The sequence below is a fragment of the Cornus florida genome, unplaced genomic scaffold (genome assembly GCF_030987335.1).
Source record: "Cornus florida cultivar Cherokee Brave unplaced genomic scaffold, ASM3098733v1 CherokeeBrave_3.0.0_Hap2_Chr06, whole genome shotgun sequence".
Lineage (NCBI taxonomy): Eukaryota > Viridiplantae > Streptophyta > Magnoliopsida > Cornales > Cornaceae > Cornus > Cornus florida.
This window is the reverse complement of record NW_026775576.1, coordinates 92,661,638-92,682,368: the sequence shown is the minus strand read 5'-3', so window position 1 is coordinate 92,682,368 and position 20,731 is coordinate 92,661,638. Positions and strand designations below refer to the sequence as shown.

General features: G+C 33.3%; 1 protein-coding gene across 2 annotated transcripts; it reads right to left on the bottom strand.

Annotated features, from left to right (window-relative positions):
* Window positions 1-9,650: 9,650 nt before the first annotated feature.
* LOC132312924 (protein BUD31 homolog 2) lies at window positions 9,651-12,717 on the bottom strand. 2 transcript variants are annotated; one of them, XM_059811491.1, is made up of 5 exons: window positions 12,561-12,684; window positions 11,314-11,367; window positions 10,870-11,040; window positions 10,564-10,751; window positions 9,651-10,111 (listed from the first exon to the last, which is right to left on the bottom strand). In XM_059811491.1, exons 3-5 carry the CDS (start codon window positions 10,961-10,963, stop codon window positions 9,956-9,958), a joined length of 438 nt encoding a protein of 145 aa, XP_059667474.1. In that variant the 5' UTR covers window positions 10,964-11,040; window positions 11,314-11,367; window positions 12,561-12,684; the 3' UTR covers window positions 9,651-9,955. The 2 variants fall into 2 exon arrangements, with proteins under 2 accessions (XP_059667474.1, XP_059667473.1); XM_059811490.1 differs by lacking the exon at window positions 11,314-11,367 and having other exon boundaries at window positions 12,561-12,717.
* Between the last annotated feature and the right edge of the window lie 8,014 nt (window positions 12,718-20,731).

The following is a 20,731-nucleotide window of genomic DNA, read 5'->3' as shown; positions in this document are numbered from 1 at the left end:
GTTGCGGGTCTCGGGGCGGCCATGGACTTGACAAAAATTAAAAGGGGCAGGGCGGAATTTAGGGAAACTCGCTCCAAACCCGCCTCGTTGCCATCCCTAACGTTATCATGCCCACAAACTTACTTAGGGTTAATTCGTTAATGGAATAAGAAAGAGATAAGAGAAATAAAATATGTTGATGTAGCTGTGAAAAAGGGTTGTACAAAATATACAATAATTTTAAACATAAGTGAGACCTTACCAAGGTATCTTAATATAAAAAATAAAAAATAAAAAAAAATTGCACATGTATATTGTACACAAAAAGTAATTTTAACATACTCAGACGTGCTCCAAATAGCAACTACACACACATATCAATTGCCTCTAATGAGACTTGAATCCGTGACCTATAATTTAGGAAATAGGGTCCGTACCGCTGAACTATTTGGGCCTTGATCTCTTTAAAAGGTTATAATATCAAGAATAGAAGATGGAGGTAATATTTTTTTAAAAAAAGTAAGAAAATAAAAGACACTTATTTCAAAATGAACGAGCACAAGGTTAGAGAAAACTGTTTGACTGGGAGTCCCAAAAAAAAATGTTGTGATGTATTCATGAATAATTTTATATTCCTATTCATATGCCTTATCATTGAGTCAATACAGACATAGAAAATTTCAAAGGAACAACTAGCACTTATGTAATTCAACATTTTAAAAGTTTATAAATTAATAACTATATATTTTCCCTTTTCGTGTAAGTCATAGCATATATATTAAGGTAAGATAAAATAATAAAACAGAAAAAATTCCATATATATCCTTAACATAATAGAATATCTCAGACTAGAGATCACTACCACAAAAAAATCAAGACATTTCATAATCAATTAGAAGAAGTGTACAAAAAACGTAGTGAGCCACATTTTTGTGATGCCAAAATGTGGACGCAATGGTTTAGTTAATAAAATAAAATCAGTTTGGATTTGGATGTAACACTAATTACATCAATAATAATGGTTTAAATTTCAACTCATCGGATGGTGCGTCTAGCTCATATCATTAGAGTTTCAATAGAAAAACTTCATGGTCCAAAATTTCTGAATTAAAAAACAGACAAAGTTTGCCCTGGTCTCACATTTTTCAATATTTATAAAATATTTTTTTTAGTCAAATCTAAAATCAATGATGGTTTTAAATTTGAGTCATTTAACCTTGATCAGACCTAAATTTTAATGTTGAGACAACAACGTAACACCTCTTACCGTGTTATACGCGATGTATCAAAATTGTGCCATTTTTGTCCGTACGGAGCAAGTGCGAGTGGGTGATGATGATTCCATACTTTAGGTAAAGAAGGTTTCCTGTCCATTCACAAGGTGTGTGAACGCCACGTGTTCCCCCACATGATCTGGAAAATAATGGGCAAAATTGGACCAGTTTACGTGCCAGAGTAGCCACATGCTGAAAAAAGATAAGCCTAGAGACAACCAAACAACTGCAGTTGTTAACATATATAGTCTTGTATTTTGATTAAAGTATGCTCTCATATATATATATATATATATATATATATATATATATATAAATAAAAGGAGTTCGAGTACTTATAAGCATATAGGCATATAGGCATAGCCTTGGAGAACTATTTGAGCGTTAAAAAAAAAAAAAAAAAAATTCTGTAATAATTTTGAAATATTTTATATGACTCTTAACGTTTTGTCAATTTTAATCATTTTTTTTTTTATTCTCTATATTAATATGGTAGACTATGGTCATTATTTGGACAATTCAATTTTCCCCTCTGCACATGGGTTTTTTACTTTTTTTTTTTTTTTTGTTATATCATATTTTATATTCAATTTATGGGCATCGAGATATACCGGTGATTTTGTTTTTCTACGGACGTGATTTTATTTTTTACGGTGATTTATTTAATGTGTCAACCTATGTGTTTGATCCTATAATTATTGTTTGCCTAAATTTTCATTTAGTATTTTATTCATGCTGTACCCTATTGTTATTGTTAAATATCTATATTATCTAACTATTAAATTGACCTATAACTTTTTAATGATTTTATATTTCAAATAGGGTGATTAAATCAATTTCTCTGTCATATTAATTTTAATCAGTCACAACAGGTTTGCGAACATTACAGAATATTTCTAAAATATGATTTGTCAACCTTTGGAAATGATTTCCCTTTCAAATGTCAAAATTCGGTGAAAGTATATGTCGACAATTTTATGATACGAATGTGATACCACATCAAATTATTTTCAGCCCTTCCCCACATTTCTAGAAGCACCCAAAACTTGTTTTTTTAATTCTATTTTATTTTGACAGAGAGATATGATACACGTCACGATAATTTAGAAAAAAAGCGTGTCAAATTTAATGTTGGTTGAGATAATTAAAGTTATATGGAGTATGTGATTTTGATAAATTTAATTAAATTTCTATACGCAAAATGTGACACGTATAGTCAACTTTAAATAGTCTGATTATTGAGTTCATATGTGATTGCTTAAATTAATTTTTAATAAATAGTCAAATATCATTGTAATACACAAAAAATGATTCCAGCTATATACCATTGCCTTCAAAGTTTCAACAATAAAACACGGTAGGGTCACGAACGTTCGTATCGGACCGGTTTGAAGCTTTAGTAGTAGACTAGTAGTTCATATTGGATATGTTTTGGAGTCTCAGAATTAGAGAAAATTTGAAAGTTCCCTTTATTTGTGTGTAAAATATTTTGTGTTTTTTAGTGTTTGGTTATCAAAAAATATTTACGAAAAAAGTATATATCCAAATTTAAGAAAAATAATTTATTTATCAATTTTTTACGACTATTTTACATGTCTCAGTAGATGGTTTCGACCTCAATTTCGACTTAAATTTTTGATACATACTAAAAAAATAAAAATAAAAGGAAATATTTGAAATCACGTTACGGCCCAACCGTGTAACTGTATTTGTAAGTCACTGTTATGGTGTTGAACAGTGACATGACACCAACTAGTGTTGGCTTGCATTTAGTTTTGACAGTTTATGTTGTCCTCCACTTCCTGAAAAGGACAGGAAAGTCCCCAGCACACCACTCAATCAAATCTTCTTCATTTGAGAAGACAAAAGTTACAAAAGAAAGAAACTTCTCACTGCCCTCATCAAATGGCATCATGTGGTGCCATCACTCCTATCATTCAATGCCCTAATTATGGTAAACAATGGAGTTTAAAGTTATCACAAATACCTAATTCACCTTCCCTTAATATTAATCACTCGTCATGTCATATCACCAAATAGATATAATAATTAATTTATAATAATTAATTTTTGGTGTATCTTTCTTCATCTCTTGACTTCTTTAAAATTAAATTTTCTTTTCTCATTGATATATTCGTAGGTCTCGGATACACGTGTTCAAACCATTCAAGTCTATTGTTACAAGTCCCACTTCGGGTTCGAATGAAAAGAAAAATAGATATATTTTGCAGCCTTTGTTAAAGAACAACTCTCGGACGGGATAAAACACTCTAAAGAGCTTAAGAATATTATCCAAAATTAAAAAGTACTACGTTGTTACAAAAATTTTCTCTTTAATTAATTATAGAAGTATTTTTACGTTGATTATTTGATTAAAACCCATCATTTCATCTACCATCTCTCATTTTCTCCTGTCCTACTAAATAGTGACTTGTGATAAAAGTCTCAACCTCGAATTTATAGAAAGTAGATAAATTGATGGCATGTCTAAATACTACTTTTTGAAATGAGAAGCATAATCAAATAAGGAGGCTGGGAATAACACTTTCATACTTTCTATTTTAAGCATTTACATTTACATTTTCTTTTTTTATGATGAAAATGTATCTTATTTGCAAATACTCTAAAGGGATGGATGATGTAACAGAAAAACCTGTTCATGTAAGTTGAATTTGGTTCGCACAATGAAATTGAAATTTCAAGGGATTGATGAAAATGAAATGAGAGTAATTGACACGCAATGTCTATAAATTTGTCGACATTGTTGATGACAATGTTTGTTACATCTAACAATATAGATGTATTACCTGCATCAGATGACTTTATGTAATTTAAAAGCCAACCCGTGATTAACTTTTTCTTAATCAAACCGGACATCTGCTAAGTAGAGATTGGCGAATCCCAGTGAAATATACTACTTGTCTCCTCCTAATGGATGAGAATCAACTTTCTTCTTACTATCAATATAACACAATGACAAAAAAACATATACGTTTCCATTTTTTAATTTTAAAAATATAAAAAAATCTTAATTTTAAACATTATCATTACAATCGAGAGTAATTTTTTGTGCAAAAGAGAAGTTCTATGGATCAAAATTCTCTCCAATCATATCTTTTCGCAGTTTCATTTTGTGGGTGAAGTTTATAGCTGTCATTAGGGAATTTCGCTACTATAATGGTTTTAAATTTCAGTTGCTTAAATTTTGTTAGTATTTACTAATATGCGAATTTCCCACTATTATAATTAGCAAGTTTTATTATTAATATGATGAACTTTATTTCTCATATATCAAAGGACTTCTAGTTCAATAGTATTCTCTCTCTTTTAAAAAAGGAGATTTAGAGTTTGAGGAACATTTTGTGAATAAATAAAGCTCCTTTTGGTAACTATTTATGTTTTCAATTTATTATTTATATAAACAAATTTTGAAGAAAAACAAGTTTGTTAATATTGTTTATGTTTATCGATTATATAAATTCACTTATATAATTATTGTTCACACAGACTAATTTTATAAAAGTCAAAACGACGTTTTTTTTTTTTTTTTTTTTAAATGAAGAAAACATAGAGCTAATAAGCAAAACAAATATTATTCTTTTGGTGGGTTTTCATAATGGATATATTGAAATGTAACTTAAGCAATGAGTACCTTTTGAATTTTTTTTTAAATTTTTTTATTAGAGTAGCAATTTGTTACTTGAAGGCCATATAATTTAAGGTTAATAAACATAATTTTTTTGTTTATTATTAAAAAAATAAGATAAATATATTTACGTTATCAAATAATGTATCTATTTATTTATAAACAAAAACTATACATAAACACTTATTATATTTAAATTTAAATAATAAATAATAAACAAATACAATTACCAAACAAAATCTAAGTGTCCACGTAAAAACGTGAAAAGCAAGTAAGTGGAGAAGATTTTGACGGGTGTATCCACTAATCCGCACTTCTTTGTTCAGAGAAAAAGAAAGAACATGATGACTCAAAAGCACTTACTACAATTCTTTTGTTACGTGAAAGAGGGAAAAAAAAAAAAAAAAAAAAAGCCATAATGGACTCTCAAAAGTACTGTACTTTTTTTACACTGTTCAATAAATATATTTACGTTATCAAATAATGTATCTATTTATTTATAAACAAAAACTATACATAAACACTTATTATATTTAAATTTAAATAATAAATAATAAACAAATACAATTACCAAACAAAATTTAAGTGTCCACGTAAAAACGTGAAAAGCAAGTAAGTGGAGAAGATTTTGACGGGTGTATCCACTAATCCGCACTTCTTTGTTCAGAGAAAAAGAAAGAACATGATGACTCAAAAGCACTTACTACAATTCTTTTGTTACGTGAAAGAGGAAAAAAAAAAAAAAAAAAAAGCCATAATGGACTCTCAAAAGTACTGTACTTTTTTTACACTGTTCAATATTTCAAACATTGTCATTACACTACAGAATAACTGGTGTCATTTTATTTATTTTATTTAAAAAATCAAATACAGTGGAAGACGACTTTGGTGGGTTGACCATGGGTTTCTCTTGAATTATGATGATCGAGGTGACACTAAACCCTTTTTTTTTGGTTTTGTTTTGGATAATCTTAATTGAATTTCGAATTGTCGTGAGTTATGGTAATGTGAATGTGACCAAGTGTGTTGTTAGGTGGAGTCCACTTGTGTGCCAATGGAGGCAGTTGGCCATTGTTATTCTAATTTTCGATCTATGTTTTTTTAATAAATTGTGAACATGCTCACAATCAAGATGGTAAAAAAAAAAAAGAAAAAAAAAAAAAAGAATCAGTTCTAGGGTTTTCAAACACTTTCTTCTGTCAGTTTGTTCTCTTCTTTCTCAGATTCTCTCCTCTATGTCGGCCAGCCGTCACTTTAAGCAAAAAGTGGTATAATTTATATACCCCTATGTTTTTTAATAGTAGATTTCGAAAACCCTAGGCTGGTATGCAAGAAACTCGAATCTCCTCTTTATTTTCTTAACTTTTACTAAATAAGATTTTAATTTTAAAAAAAAAGAAGATAAAAACAAAAACGAGCAGTATTTTGTTAATATCAATAGATTGTTAAAAAAAAAACTAATAGCAGTAATAATTCCGCACGTGTAAATCCTAATGTATAAAAGCATTTGAAAGTTGGCGACTTCTCAAAATTTTAGACATTTCAGGTAGACACTGGTTCAATAAATATTTTATTTATAATTGTTCATGATTGCCTCAAGTGAATTGAATTTCTAACGCATAAAAATGCATTCGTTGTCTCATTTTCAATCCTTTTCACAAGGTCCACCATATCTAATATTCCAGAAGCACTATAACTGTGAAAATTTTCACCTCTTATTTTTGTCAAAAGGATGTGTTATTTTTTTTTTAAAATTGAATTAATTTAGATTCATAGATTTTGCTACCAACCATTAGATTGAAAACAAGGAGTCTTTGAATTAGTCGTTGAAAAAGACATGGTTGAGCTTTCCCGTGATAGCTTTTTTTCCTGAAATTTTATACAACCCATTATCTATCACCATCGCCCTCAATTCATATATACACATTCCGGTTGGTTCTAGTCTTAAAAATCATAAGAATCTTTTTTTTTTTAAAATAAAAAAATTTATAATTTTTCCCGAGTTGTGAAGTCTTCTAGAAGAACAGAGGATATCTCTTATAGAAAAAATTTATTATTTTTCCCAAGTTGTGAAGTCTTCTAGAAGAACAGAGGATATCTCTTATATGGAGACTGATCACCACTTCAAAGAATATTCTTGTGTAATCCAAGTGTGAGTTAGGCCGAAGTGCATCACTTAGACATGAGATAGAATCCAAAAGAAGAAGCAAGTGCCCACCTCTAGCAATTGGCACAAAACTGGGATAAGTCAATAGAACCACCCACCAAGAATAGATAGAATAAAATATAAAATAGTAATAATAAAAAATAAATGCTTTTTATCATGACTCCCTTATGAAATTCCCTAAATTTAAATACTTTTGTATTTTGTGTGAATCACATATACTATATCCGAGTGTAGGGTTCGCCCTAAATCATCGGTGCGTAAGGATGATAATGAGACGGTTTGGGGTGGGGACTGGGGATTTCATTCTCCATCTCCATCCTCCTTTAATTTTTTTACTCCCATAATCGCTTCAAAACCTGTCGAGTTTTTCAAAGTAGCTCCCTTCTTCGTCCCCATTTATATAATCGGTTTCCCAAAACTACTCCAAATGGGGCGGCTCCTGCCAGGGTGGGGATTTTTATGATCTCAACTCGCAGCTCTTTTTTTTTTCACAAGACTCGAGACATGAAACGAAATGAGAGTTAGGATTTCTTCCTGTGTGAATATATATATTTAACCTATTTGAATAATATATTAAAGTATGTTAAGGTAATTTAATAAATTTATAATATATTCGAGATGGAGAGGGATGGGGCAACCCTCGTCCGAAACCGTCGAGTTTTTCAAAGAAGCCTTCATCCCATCCCTGTCCCCATATATAAAATTAGTTCTTCAAAATCGTCTCAAACAATGAGGATTTTTACCAACTCTACCCGTGTGGATAATGTCGTGGTCAATGGGAGAGCCATTTTTTTCCCCTTTTATGTGATTAGAACATGACCCAGAGGTTTTGCCTTCAATTTCATCTTTCATGAAAATGAAAGAAGCCCAAATTTTCCTATTGGTGTTGACAGTTTTTGGAGTCTATACTATAGGGGACGAAGTGCAATGCAATTACAAAAATTGGTTTCTGACATTATATTTACTAAATTTCCCCTGTGAATACTTATTCCATACTGAGAGTGTGGTGCTAGTCCAGTGCTACGGCATGTAGGTTTACGGCCTTTTGACTCGTATTCGAAACCCACTCTCATCAACTCCCAAACCCCAGTAACCATGGCCAAATCCCGAAAAAAAAGAAAAAAAGAAAAAAAGAAAAAAAAATGGGAATACTTATTTCATCCCAAAGAAGATCTATCTACATGTACAGGTTACTTACGATCTATTTAGGACTCAGAAAGGGTTATGATTGGTAAATTTCATATAAAGAGCTAATGTCCAAATGACAATCAGTGAATGAAACTGAGTTTGTCTTGTCTTTCAAGGAAATTTAAACCTAAATTCTGCAGAGTCATCATGTTTCTACACCTGTATTAACATTATTTATGCCATGTAGATAGTTTTGACTTTTTTGATCATTTGTTGAAGATCTAACAACCATTATAGCTGCTCAACAACCCAATCGTGCTAAGTGCCAAATATATATATATAGTCAGTAAATACATTATTGGATAATAAAGGGTGTTCCCTCAGAGGACAGGACTAAACTAAAGGTATAAAATTAGCTCTGAACAAATAAATACAAGACTTATGAGGGTTGACACCTCCAAGAGGTGAACAGGAGACCTTGAATCATGATCATGGTTTCCAATAGCAAAATCTGCTGCGAAAATGAACGCGGAGAAACGGAATCGATTATGGTGAATTTTTTTCCCTGATAAACCATAAACCATGCTGGGCTTTATGTATAATATTGAGCTTTGTTTCTCATTTTCACCAAAATGGCGTGCGACTGATAACGGCCGAGTCACTTAACATACCCTTGTATGAATTAAATAAGATCAAAATATTCTTAGTGGCCATAATTTCCAAGAACGACGTCCACCGTTTTTCTCAATGTCTCCTCTCTATCTTATATGTTTGTGATTTTCTTTCCCCCGTCTTGCATTCTAATTGTACTCAAGACCCATATAGTTTTACTTTGTTTGCCTGAAGAGAGGAGATTGTTTGTCTAAGAACTGCAGATAAAATGACCAAAATGCAGGCTTCAAGCTCCTAGCAACAGAAGAGGTCAGTTTCAACGCCAAACCCAGCTTGGCCATTGCTCCGATAAAACCGGACGGCTCAAACTGTAACAGACATTCGGTATATCAATCAGTCTCGGTATCAGGAGGCTGGTTCGGTATACCGATTACTCTAGGAGGCTGGGTCAATGTGAGCCGGCCAGTTCGCCCAGCCACATTCATAATTTCTAGATACATTTCCAATTAACCATGTTTGGAAACATTCTAAAACACGTTCAAGCTTATCTAGTTCTATTTACAAACATAAAATGACGAGACTATTGACATTAACAAAAATGTAAGCCCATCCCACTCCATTTAAGAGAACATTCAAGAATACACCCACACAGAGATACACACACACACACACACACTAGATCATAAACCTTTCCACATAGTAAGTCTATAACTAACCAAAGGGTCTAAAACCCTTTAAATTAGTGAATCCAGGCCAGGCTGCCCATAGCAAGGGTTAGCCTCCCGCCTCCCAACATTTAAGATTAACATGTGTTCGCAACCATCAATTCGCCAATTTGGTATACTTTGCTACAAAACTCCACGCCGAAAAGATCTGATACATCCAATCAGGTCAGCAAGGGCAAACTAGAAAGTCTTGAGTAAAGTTTTTGACAATTTATAGGACTATCCCTTGGTACATGTCCGTGAATCATCACGACCATTTGTCATCAGATGACCAGGGGAAATAAACAGTAACAACAATATTTAAGTCCTAGTTCCGGAGAAGAAAAGTCGACCCTCTATCACATATTACACATTTACCAAGATAATATATGGGTGCCAAGAATAATAGTTGTTCGCATCATATATTTGGGTAGAAGAGAATTGATCAATCTCCGCTCGCACAGCCCCTACAACCGCAATGCACACACTCTATAACTTTTTCCTCCCGCAGGTGCTTGGGGACCCGACACACGCATGTGGTTTGGAAGTTATGATCCCGAGATTGAATGCATTTTAAACAGCACAGGCGTTCATAACCAGGCTGCAAGTCAAACATAAATCATGAGGACTTGCACATAATTTGTACTAACATTTTCTAACCTTCATACAAGTTTCAAAATGCAATAAGAATATGTAACACAATTTCATAAAAGATACTCTATATTGCAGAAAATGCATAGAATTTCATGAAACATCTATACTGTCGTGAATGACTACGAGTTATTTGTGACATCTAGAATATTATCAATTTTATCAGGAACCACCTTTATATATAACATGCCTTGTTTTATTCCCCTCATATTCTTCTCAAGATACTTTCAGAAATTCATGCTTTTATTCACATTAATTACAACATCCATACTGATGCCAGGCAGGGTAGAAACACAACGAGTTCTAAATATTTATTTACTATATCACAGACAGACACAACAAGGAAAAACGGAGCAAATACTATTTAGCAGGAAAAGATTCTCCAGGCGGTCCAAGACAAACCTTCTTCCATTTTGCAATTAAATTTCGGTCAGCATAGCCTTGATCCAAGCAGAACTCGTACAATTCCTTGGATATTTCCTTCCTCCGGTGGTAAAGGTCAAAAATGTAGCGACTCTTCTGATGTGCTATTTTGAAAATAGGCCACAAAGCCTCGCATTTTCTTTTGCCATCATGTGGATCATTCTCAGCTGTTCAAGAAAGAAAAGTTAGTACCACTAATAATTTAACAAAGTTCAGACAACAAGAGAGGGGAATAGGATTCAGGACAGTGTACAAGAAGAAGAAGAAGAAGAAGGAGATCAGAACCTTCTCTCATCTTTCCTTGTAGCTCTTGGAGAGTAGGCTCGATCAGTTCCCAACCCTCGGGGTATTTGACACGGTTTGTCTTCACCTTGGGCATTTTTCTGAATAAGATGATGAATATCAAATGATTTTGCCAGTGATTATTTGGTCCCAGCTATTATTGAGCTTCTTTCCCTAAGAAGAAAAAAGAAATTGAATGAATCCTATAAATCTAGACAAGTAAAAGAGAGCCATAAGAACACAATCAGCATGTCCAGCTTGCTTATCCCATTAGTTCATAAAAAGGGAAGAAAATATGAAATTTGAACAAGAAGGATTTTATCTAAATAATTTAGTGCAAAACTAAAGCACGGCACGTCATCTCTACTGACATGTATTCGGATTTAACAGGTTTGTAATGGTCCAAGGGTAATAGAATAAATCTGTGAGGGAGGGCAAGAGCATTACACGAATTGCACGGAGGGCTCTTCCAGGCCAAATCCAATCCAACCTGACATTCAACTTGAGTCCAGCCCATAATCATGGCAAGGTCAGGTTACAAGCATATAAGTATAGTTTACAAAAATTGCTCCAAACCTTGTGAATTGAACATATATCATATTTCACATAAATTGCTTTAAACCTCATGAATTGAACTATCAGAAACCCTCATAGATACACTGCCAAATATATAATGTAAATACAATTGCAAAGTGAAACTTCACAAAATTAAATAAATTATACAACTGAAAGAGAAGATCATCTAGTTCAATGAATTTTATTGTTTAATAGCCAAAATTCCTTTTGGATAAAAATCAGTGGGATAAAAGTGTGGAGATCCAATGTGATACTTGTTAAGGGCATCAAAATTAACACTATGAAAAAAGATAACAATAATAGGAAGGCAAAGATAATTTACACAAAGAAGAACAGAAAAAATTCCGATGAATGAAAGGAAATAAAAATCCAAACATGAAGTACACTTATAAACAAATCATTCGTTTATATTTCACGCAGATGGGAGTAATGTGCAACTCATACGTACGGGCCAGGTTTTGATCTGCATCAGATATACCAAAAACAAACAAATATAAACAAATCCAAAGACTCATACCACATATAAGTTATTACATCATCATGTGCAAAAAAGCCGGTAATACATGGAATTTGATATATCCATGTACAGAACTATGTTGTAATTTTAATCATGGCAACACAATTTGGAGCTCAAAACATACCTAATATTTAGTTACATGAAGAACAAGATGATCTCTCTCATCAACAAATGTGAACTCTCGAGAAATACCAAATAACATCACTAGGGTTTAATCCTTAAAATTGAAGTGATTCGTAGTTTGGCACCCCTTAGCTAAAACACACTTAAATGGAGTCTTATGAAAACCCTAATGAAAATCCAAAAGAGCCCTATAATCTCATTATCGTGCCCTATTTTATAAGACAAGAAAGCTCAATATTAGTTTACATTGGAATCGAACATAAAATCACAAAATTTCAAAAACCCTAAATCGAACATTCAGCTCTAACCCAGCAAAATTAAATCTCAAAGGAAGAAAATAATAATAATAATTTCATTCAAAGCAAACGGTAAAAAACTAAAAAAACACAAACCCCTAACTTAGGGAAATCAAATAAAAATTAACAAAATTCAAGTATATATCGTTAACAAGAAAAGTAAAGGGAGAGAAAAAACGAACCTAGGGTTTCGATAGTGGCCTTAGAAATAAGATTTCTTCACCTGTAGCCGATGAATAAATCTTCCTCAATCGAAACAATCAGCAGCTGATTTCTACGTAGGGGATATTGGAGAAGGGTCACGTGCGTGAATGCGTGCGATCTTATAATACGATACGACTTCCAAGGGGTATAAAATTAATTTTTTAACGTCCTTTTTATACTTTTATTTTTTCAAAATTAAATCTACAAAAATGACCTTAAAATATATTTCAGTACCCATATTATCTTCACTTTCACTCATTTTTGTACATCCAAGTTTCCAACTACAGTAATATATATATATATATATATATTTGTGTTATTGAGAATTATATTTTACGAAATCTTGGATTTTCATGTCGCTGGCATTAGGGTATACACAATTCAAATTAAATTGATTTTAAAATCAAATCAGTCTTAATGATTTCATAAAAATTAAACCCAAATCTAATCATGAAGCTAATAGAATCGAACCAAAACAAAAATGATTAGTGCGGTTCCAGTATATATAAAAAATAAAATATATATTATATATGATATAATATTTTATTATACCAGAAAACTAACGAAACCAACAAACCAAATTGTGAGGGATTAGTGTTGTTCCGTTCTACAGTTTTTTATTTTATAATTCAATTCACTATATAAATAAAATAAAATATATATTATAATTATATATAGCTGAGTGACTAAAAGTAATCTTGTTATTCTATTATACATTACATATATTTATATAATGATTTGATTTAACTTTGTAAGTTTTTTTTATAATCGAACCAAATTATCTATAAACGGTTTTATATTTTTAAATTTGAGATCAAACCACATTGCCGAATCGCGAATTCAGTTGATTGAGTTTGATTTATCAACCTGTTTTTCCAATTTGATAAATACAGCTACATATACGTATTCTCATATAAAAACCTTTCGCAAGGATATTAGGGCTGTTTAGGGTTTTTGAATATTAAAAGCCTCAGCTTGGAAAACTCACAAATTACGAGCTTAGATTGTTGTATAATTCTTCATTTTGTCTGTGCTTGATTTCCAACAATAACAACCACAAGGAATATTTTTATATCATTGTTATATTCTTATAGCACCATTAAGATGGACAACAGATTCTTGGATGATGACCAGCAAATAATGGAAAATAGTATAGATTGTTATATTTGATTGAGTATTATTATATATATTTTTTGAATGAATAGAGATGCAGTTAAGAAGTACGAATACTTCGTTTAGGGGTGTTTAGGGGTGTTGTGGCAGTGTCGAACATAACTCGGATACATGTCGGATAAAGTCCAGATACGACAAGAAGTATCTTGAAATTTGAATATTTTATTTTCTGGCATGGACACGGTTATGACACATTTTGGACACTTCCAAGAAGTGGGATAATTTTTGTATTTTTTTTAGACGAATGAAATACAATGCAATTTAAAATATATTATGGACTAATAGGAAAAATAATATAAAATTTAAAATAACAAAAACAACAAACATTAAATACAAAATTCCAAATTAGTGCTTTCATTCATGATTATGTAAGAAAAATAAATAAAAATAATTGTTTTTCTATATATAATAAAATATCATATTATTAATTTTTGACGTATTCATGCCGTACCTATGTTCGTGATTTGCCAAATCATCGTATTTGTGTCGTACCCATATTTATGTCCGGGATTTGCCGTATCACCATATTTGTGTCGTACCAATGTCCTGTATCTGTATCGTGTCCTCCCCGTGTCCTGTGTTCGTATTTACTTCTGTGTTCGTATTTACTTCCTAAAATGTTAGGCAACTGAAAATTCAATGTTCATGTTGTTCATGAATTACCTTTGTTTGTTTTGGGCACTTTAGTATTTCGAATTTTAAAATGGGTTTTCTACCCACTGTTTCATAAATTTCCATTTTCAATTTTCGTAGTTTGATAATGATTGTGAACTTAGTAATCACTCTCTCAATATTCTCTCCAACAATATCATATGAACATAGTATTCGTTCAAAAAATCAGATGGCATTGCTTGTCTCTAATTTCAATAGTAAGGGAAAGAAACTATGTTTTCTGTGTCTTTTTTTTTTTTTTTTTGGTTCTTAAAAAATGAAGTACATAGATATATATATAGACCTATAATGAAGCAATAACTTTGGAGCAGGTCCAAATTCTATCAGCCATTCAATCTGGCATGGCCAAGAAGCTCCAAAAGGAAAACAAGAATCGAAACCTTGATGAAAGAAGAAACAAACTCGATTCTGAAACCACAAATGCTCAAAAGTAAGAAACGTTTCCCATTTTTGTTCTAGTTAAGTTTATTCTTTAAACATTGGTGTTGTTTATAAACTGCAACAAAACTGATTGCATTCTGAGAGCAGGTTCTCTGTTGTGGAAGAATTGTCCACCTGTTCACATGACGATTCACTTGAAGCAGCAGAAAAAGATGAAGGTGAAAAAGAAAATGCCGATGATCAGATTAGCAGTTTACGCAACTAGATCCTTTTTCACATAATTTCCTTGCTCCCTTTCAACTCTACGGTAAAGACCAGTTTTCTGAACTCATTGTTGCAGGCAATTGGCAAGAAATGGCCATATATGGAGAATTTTTACCATTTAAAGGATTCAAGTTGATAGATAGTTCAGTGGAAAAACAAAATATTGATTCCTTGTTCGCCTTCCTCAAAATGTGTCCTTCCTTAGAAAGGCTCTTCATAACAGTAAGTTTCTTCCTCGAAAAAACTGGAACTAGTTTAAGTTCATAAAGCACTTACAGTGTCAGTTCATGACTATTCTCAGAAGCATACTTTGCAAAAAGCTTCTTACGACTGCTTTACCTACTTTCTAGGCTGAACTATTAACACCTGCTAATGAAATCTGCAGATTGACCCTACAAGCTATCGCATGCAAAGAGGCACAGGTAAGTGGCCGACTGATATCAGGAGGTATGCAGAACGACGTCATCTAAATGTGGTTCAGTTGGAAATTTTCAAGGATGAAGAGGATGTGATTTTGTTTAATGTGGTGATTCTAATCATATTAATATCTGGTAAATATTTGCGGAGCTTAGTGAGAATCCAACGTGTAAAACCTCCTCATATGGATTTGTAGGTGGAAATAACCTATTGACAGAATCATGATTCTGCTGTATCATTTTCTAGGACTTCATTTCTATCCAGAAACTCTTCCTTTATACTTCAAAATGGTTTAACAGGAAGAAAACCATTTACAGGATTTGAAACCAAACAGAACCTTATATTGTTTTCCCTTTATTTTCATTTATTATTATTCTTCATGATTATAGCACTTTCTCTCGGATGCATAATGAGAGAATTGTTAAACAAAAATAATAAATAATGTATCATATACTATAGTATAATTTATTTAAATATTATTTGTAAATATAATATTTATTATAATAATCTATATAATATCAAGAAAATAAAACTATAAAAGAACCTGATAAAGTCGAGGCTAGAATTTAATTCTATAGCCTTAAGACAGATACGCCCCGCTACGGTGCTAACGGACTCTTCGGCGTCTATCTCCCAGGATACAACGACTTTTCTTCCTTTGGTAGTAGCACTTCAAACCAATGGAATAGGCGAACCGACTCGGTGTAGCACTCTCTGTTGAACTCAGACTCGGAGACCAGGATTGAATCCTAACTCGGAGACCAAGATTGAACCTAAACTTGGAAACCAAGGTTCGAACCCAATCCAAACCAGTTTAGGTTGAACCCAAACCAGTGGCTGAACCGAACAAAGAAGAATTAGAAGAAGAAATTCAGAAGAAGAGAAGAAGATTTCTGAATTTGGTGTGAATTGAAATGAACCCAATGATGGGTATTTATAGGCTTGTTGGTGCCTATTCTGAATGGGTGCACCCATAGTCCGAATGGGTGCAACCATTGTTGACCAATGGTTTTTAATTTGTAAAGGGTGCAACCCTTGGTTAAAAAAAAAAACAGTTTTTGATTTGAATTTAAACCCAAAACAGATTAAGCCCAGCAAGCAAACTTCGGCAGCCCAGCCCAGCGTGCTCCACCCGCAAGCCCACTTAAATAAGTCCAGTAAATAGGCCCATTTTGATAAGTCCAGCAACAAAATAAAATTACCACACAGGCCCATCCTAACTTTGGGTAAAAAGTTAAACCCATTTCACAATCAAGCCCCGCCCCGCCCTAGCCCGGACCGGACCGGGTCGGGTCGGGCGGGCGGCGCGCGCGTGTGGTAGTTGGTTCGGATCCAGGCTAGCCTAGGTCCTCCCCCTCTTAAAAACTTGGGTGCCCTTGGGCCCAAACCCAAATCCCATACTAGACATATATATACTCAAGGTTGCTTTGCTACTTTTCCGATGTGGGACAAGCATTTCCCACTTTATTCACACCCATTTAGGCTTTATAAATCACTTACTTTGGAGCCAATTTCTCATTCACCCGGAAACGGATTTGAGAAAATAAATATACCATGTTCATCTCCTCGCAGAGAGGAACGCGCTCATCAATAGATTCGCAAAAAATTCTTAGCGGAATCTTTTTAAAAATCCTTCCAAAGTTTGCGTTTTTTAATGCCGTTTCCAACAATCCCCCACATGAATGAAAATTTTCGCAGATTACAAAGGAGAAGATACAGACACTATAGAGAGTACTATTGGAAAGTTACTGCATCGGGATAGGTAGCTTTTGGCCTTGAACCTTCCCTAGTGTATTACTATCGGATTTACTAGCTAACCAGTGAACATTATGTCTTGAACTGTTCAGCCGTTGATGTAAACCAAGACAATAGCAAACACACAATTCCTTCCCACACAAAGTCGGTTCTCACGGTTGTGTTCATATGGCCCTGAACAACGCCTGGTATTTCATGAGCGCTCTAGAAAACTTAGCCTTAGAAGTTCTCATAGAAGCGGCCCCACTTCACACTCATATAGGTGACTTCTTATTAAGAGTATCCTACCATACCCCACTTGAATTTTCAAGGTATAAGAGTCATTAAAAGCATAGCTTATCCTATTCATCGCTGTAGGTAACACTGTCTCATCATAGAAATGGGTAGAAGATTGAATCTTCCCAGTGCTTCTGGTGAGCCATTCAGAATTTCTGTTGTCCCTTTGAACCTAAATCTTGGGATCTCCAGTCAATTAGGTTGGGTTTCCATTAAGATGACTCGTTAGCTTTCGGCTTTAATCCCATTCCCCTCGATGAACTATATACTTGCTCTCTTGTCAAACCTTTTGTAAACGGATCCGCTAAATTATCTTTTGACCTGATATAATCTATTGAGATTATCCCACTTGAGAGCAATTGTCTAACGGTATTATGTCGTCGACGTATATGTCGAGACTTACCGTTGTACATATTACTTTGTGCCCTTCCAATTGCTGATTGACTATCACAATGTATACATATAGCGGGCACCGGTTTAGGCCAATTTGGAATATCTTCTAAGAAATTACGAAGCCACTCAGCTTCTTCACCTGCTTTATCCAAAGCAATAAATTCAGATTCCATAGTGGATCTGGCAATACAAGTTTGTTTTGAAGATTTCCAAGATATGGCACCTCCTCCAATAGTAAAGACATAGCCACTTGTGGATTTAGAATCCTTAGTATCTGATATCCAATTAGCATCACTGTATCCTTCAAGTACTGCTGGATATCTAGAATAATGTAATCCATAACTTATAGTATATTTTAAATACCTTAGAACCCTAATTATTGCAGTCCAATGGTTCTTTCCTGGATTACTAGTATATCTACTCAATTTATTAACTGAGTATGCTATGTCTGGGCGTGTGCAATTCGTCAAATACATTAAGCTTCCTATAATGCGAGAATACTCAAGTTGTGATATGCTAGGACCAGTATTTTTCGATAAATGAAGATTTACATCAACAGGAGTCTTTACAAGACTACTATCCCCTTTATTAAACTTTTCTAATATTTTCTCAATATAGTGAGATTGAGATAATACTAGACCATCTGATGTTCTAGAAATCTTAATTCCTAGTATGACATCTGCTATGCCTAAATCTTTCATATCAAAATTTTTGGTCAACATCTTTTTAGTAGTTTTGATTATAACATCATTACTACCCATTATAAGCATATCATCCACATATAGGCACACAATGACATATCCATTTTGAGTGTTTTTCACATACACACATTTATCACACTCATTAATTTTAAAACCATTTGACAACATCACTTTGTCAAATTTTTCATGCCATTGTTTAGGTGCTTGTTTTAATCCATATAAGGATTTTACAAGTTTGCACACCTTCTTTTCTTTCCCTGGAACTATAAACCCTTCAGGTTGTTCCATATAGATTTCCTCCTCTAATTCACCATTTAAAAAGGCAGTCTTAACATCCATTTGATGTATTTCTAAGTTTTGCAGTGCTGCAATAGCTAGTAACAATCTAATGGATGTTATTCTTGTGACTGGTGAATATGTATCAAAATAATCCAGGCCTTCTTTTTGCCTATATCCCTTAGCAACAAGTCGGGCTTTATATTTTTCAATTGAACCATCAGGCTTCATCTTCCTCTTGAAAATCCACTTATACCCTAAAGGTTTAGTACCAGGAGGAAGATCCACCAACTCCCAAGTATGATTTTGCATGATGGATTCAATTTCACTATTTATGGCTTCTTTCCATAAATTAGCTTCAGGAGAAGACATAGCTTCCTTGTAGCTTTGTGGCTCATTCTCCAATATATATGTCAGAAAGTCAGGACCGAATGACTTAGACGTTCTAGCTCTTTTGCTACGTCTAGGTTCTTCCTCATTTTCATCATCTATAGACTCTTGGTCTATATTCTCTTGTATATTGCTATTAGCAGTATCATAATTTCTTTTAAGAGGATTTTTGCAAGGAAATATATCCTCAAAGAAATAAGCATTCCTTGACTCAATAATTGTATTGACATGGATATCAGGAATGTCTGATTTATGCACAAGAAAACGATATGCACTACTATTCTGTGCATAGCCTATGAAAATACCATCAAAGGTTTTTGGTCCTATCTTAACTTTCTTAGGAGTAGGAACCGCAACCTTAGCTAAACACCCCCATACTTTTAAGAATTTATAGGAAGGTTTTTGACCTTTCCATAATTCATAAGGTGTCACCTTTGATTTCTTTTGAGGTACCTTGTTGAGAACATAATTAGCAGAGAGCAAAGCTTCCCCCCACAAATTCTGGGTTAAACCAGAACTTATCAACATAGCATTCATCATTTCTTTTAAGGTACGATTTTTGCGTTCAGCAACACCGTTCTGTTGAGGTGAATAAGGAGCGGTAGTTTGGTGAATAATACCATGTTCTGAACAAATGTCAGCGAATGGTATTTCGTATTCACCACCTCTATCACTTCTAAACATCTTTATCTTTTTTCCAAGTTGATTCTCAACCTCATTCTTGTAATGTTTAAACATTTCCAAGGCTTCATCTTTACTTCTTAACAAGTATACATAACAATATCTTGTGCAGTCATCAATAAAAGTAACGAAATACTTTTTCCCACCTCTAGTTGGCACAGATTTAAAGTCACAGATATCACTGTGAATTAATGCTAGAGGTTCAGTACTTCGTTCTATGGAGTGAAATGAGGTTCTAGTCAATTTTGCTTCTACACATGTTTGGCATTTTTGATTTAAATCAATATTAAATTTAGGTATAGATTCCATGTTAATCAATCTACGAATAGTATCATAATTAACATGTCCTAACCTACCATGCCATACATCAGATGAGTCAATAATATAAGCAGAAGAAGCATTAGCTTTATTATTATCATTAATAGCTTTGGGTACAACAGTCATTACATTGAACTTAAATAGTCCATTACTTAGATACCCTTTGCCCACATACACCCCATTCTTAGTCAGCACAAACTTATCAGATACAAAGACCAGCTTGAACCCATTCTTGCTTAGTAGTGACCCAGAGACCAAGTTCTTCCTGATGTCTGGTACATGCAGCACATTATTAAGAGTGAGCTCTTTTCCTGAGGTCATTAGTAGCTTGATCTTTCCTTGTCCTTCAACCTTTGCAGTAGAAGAATTCCCCATGTAGAGTTGTTCTTCATTATTTATAGTTTCATAGGTAGTGAACATCCTCTTTTCAGAGCAAACATGACGAGTAGCTC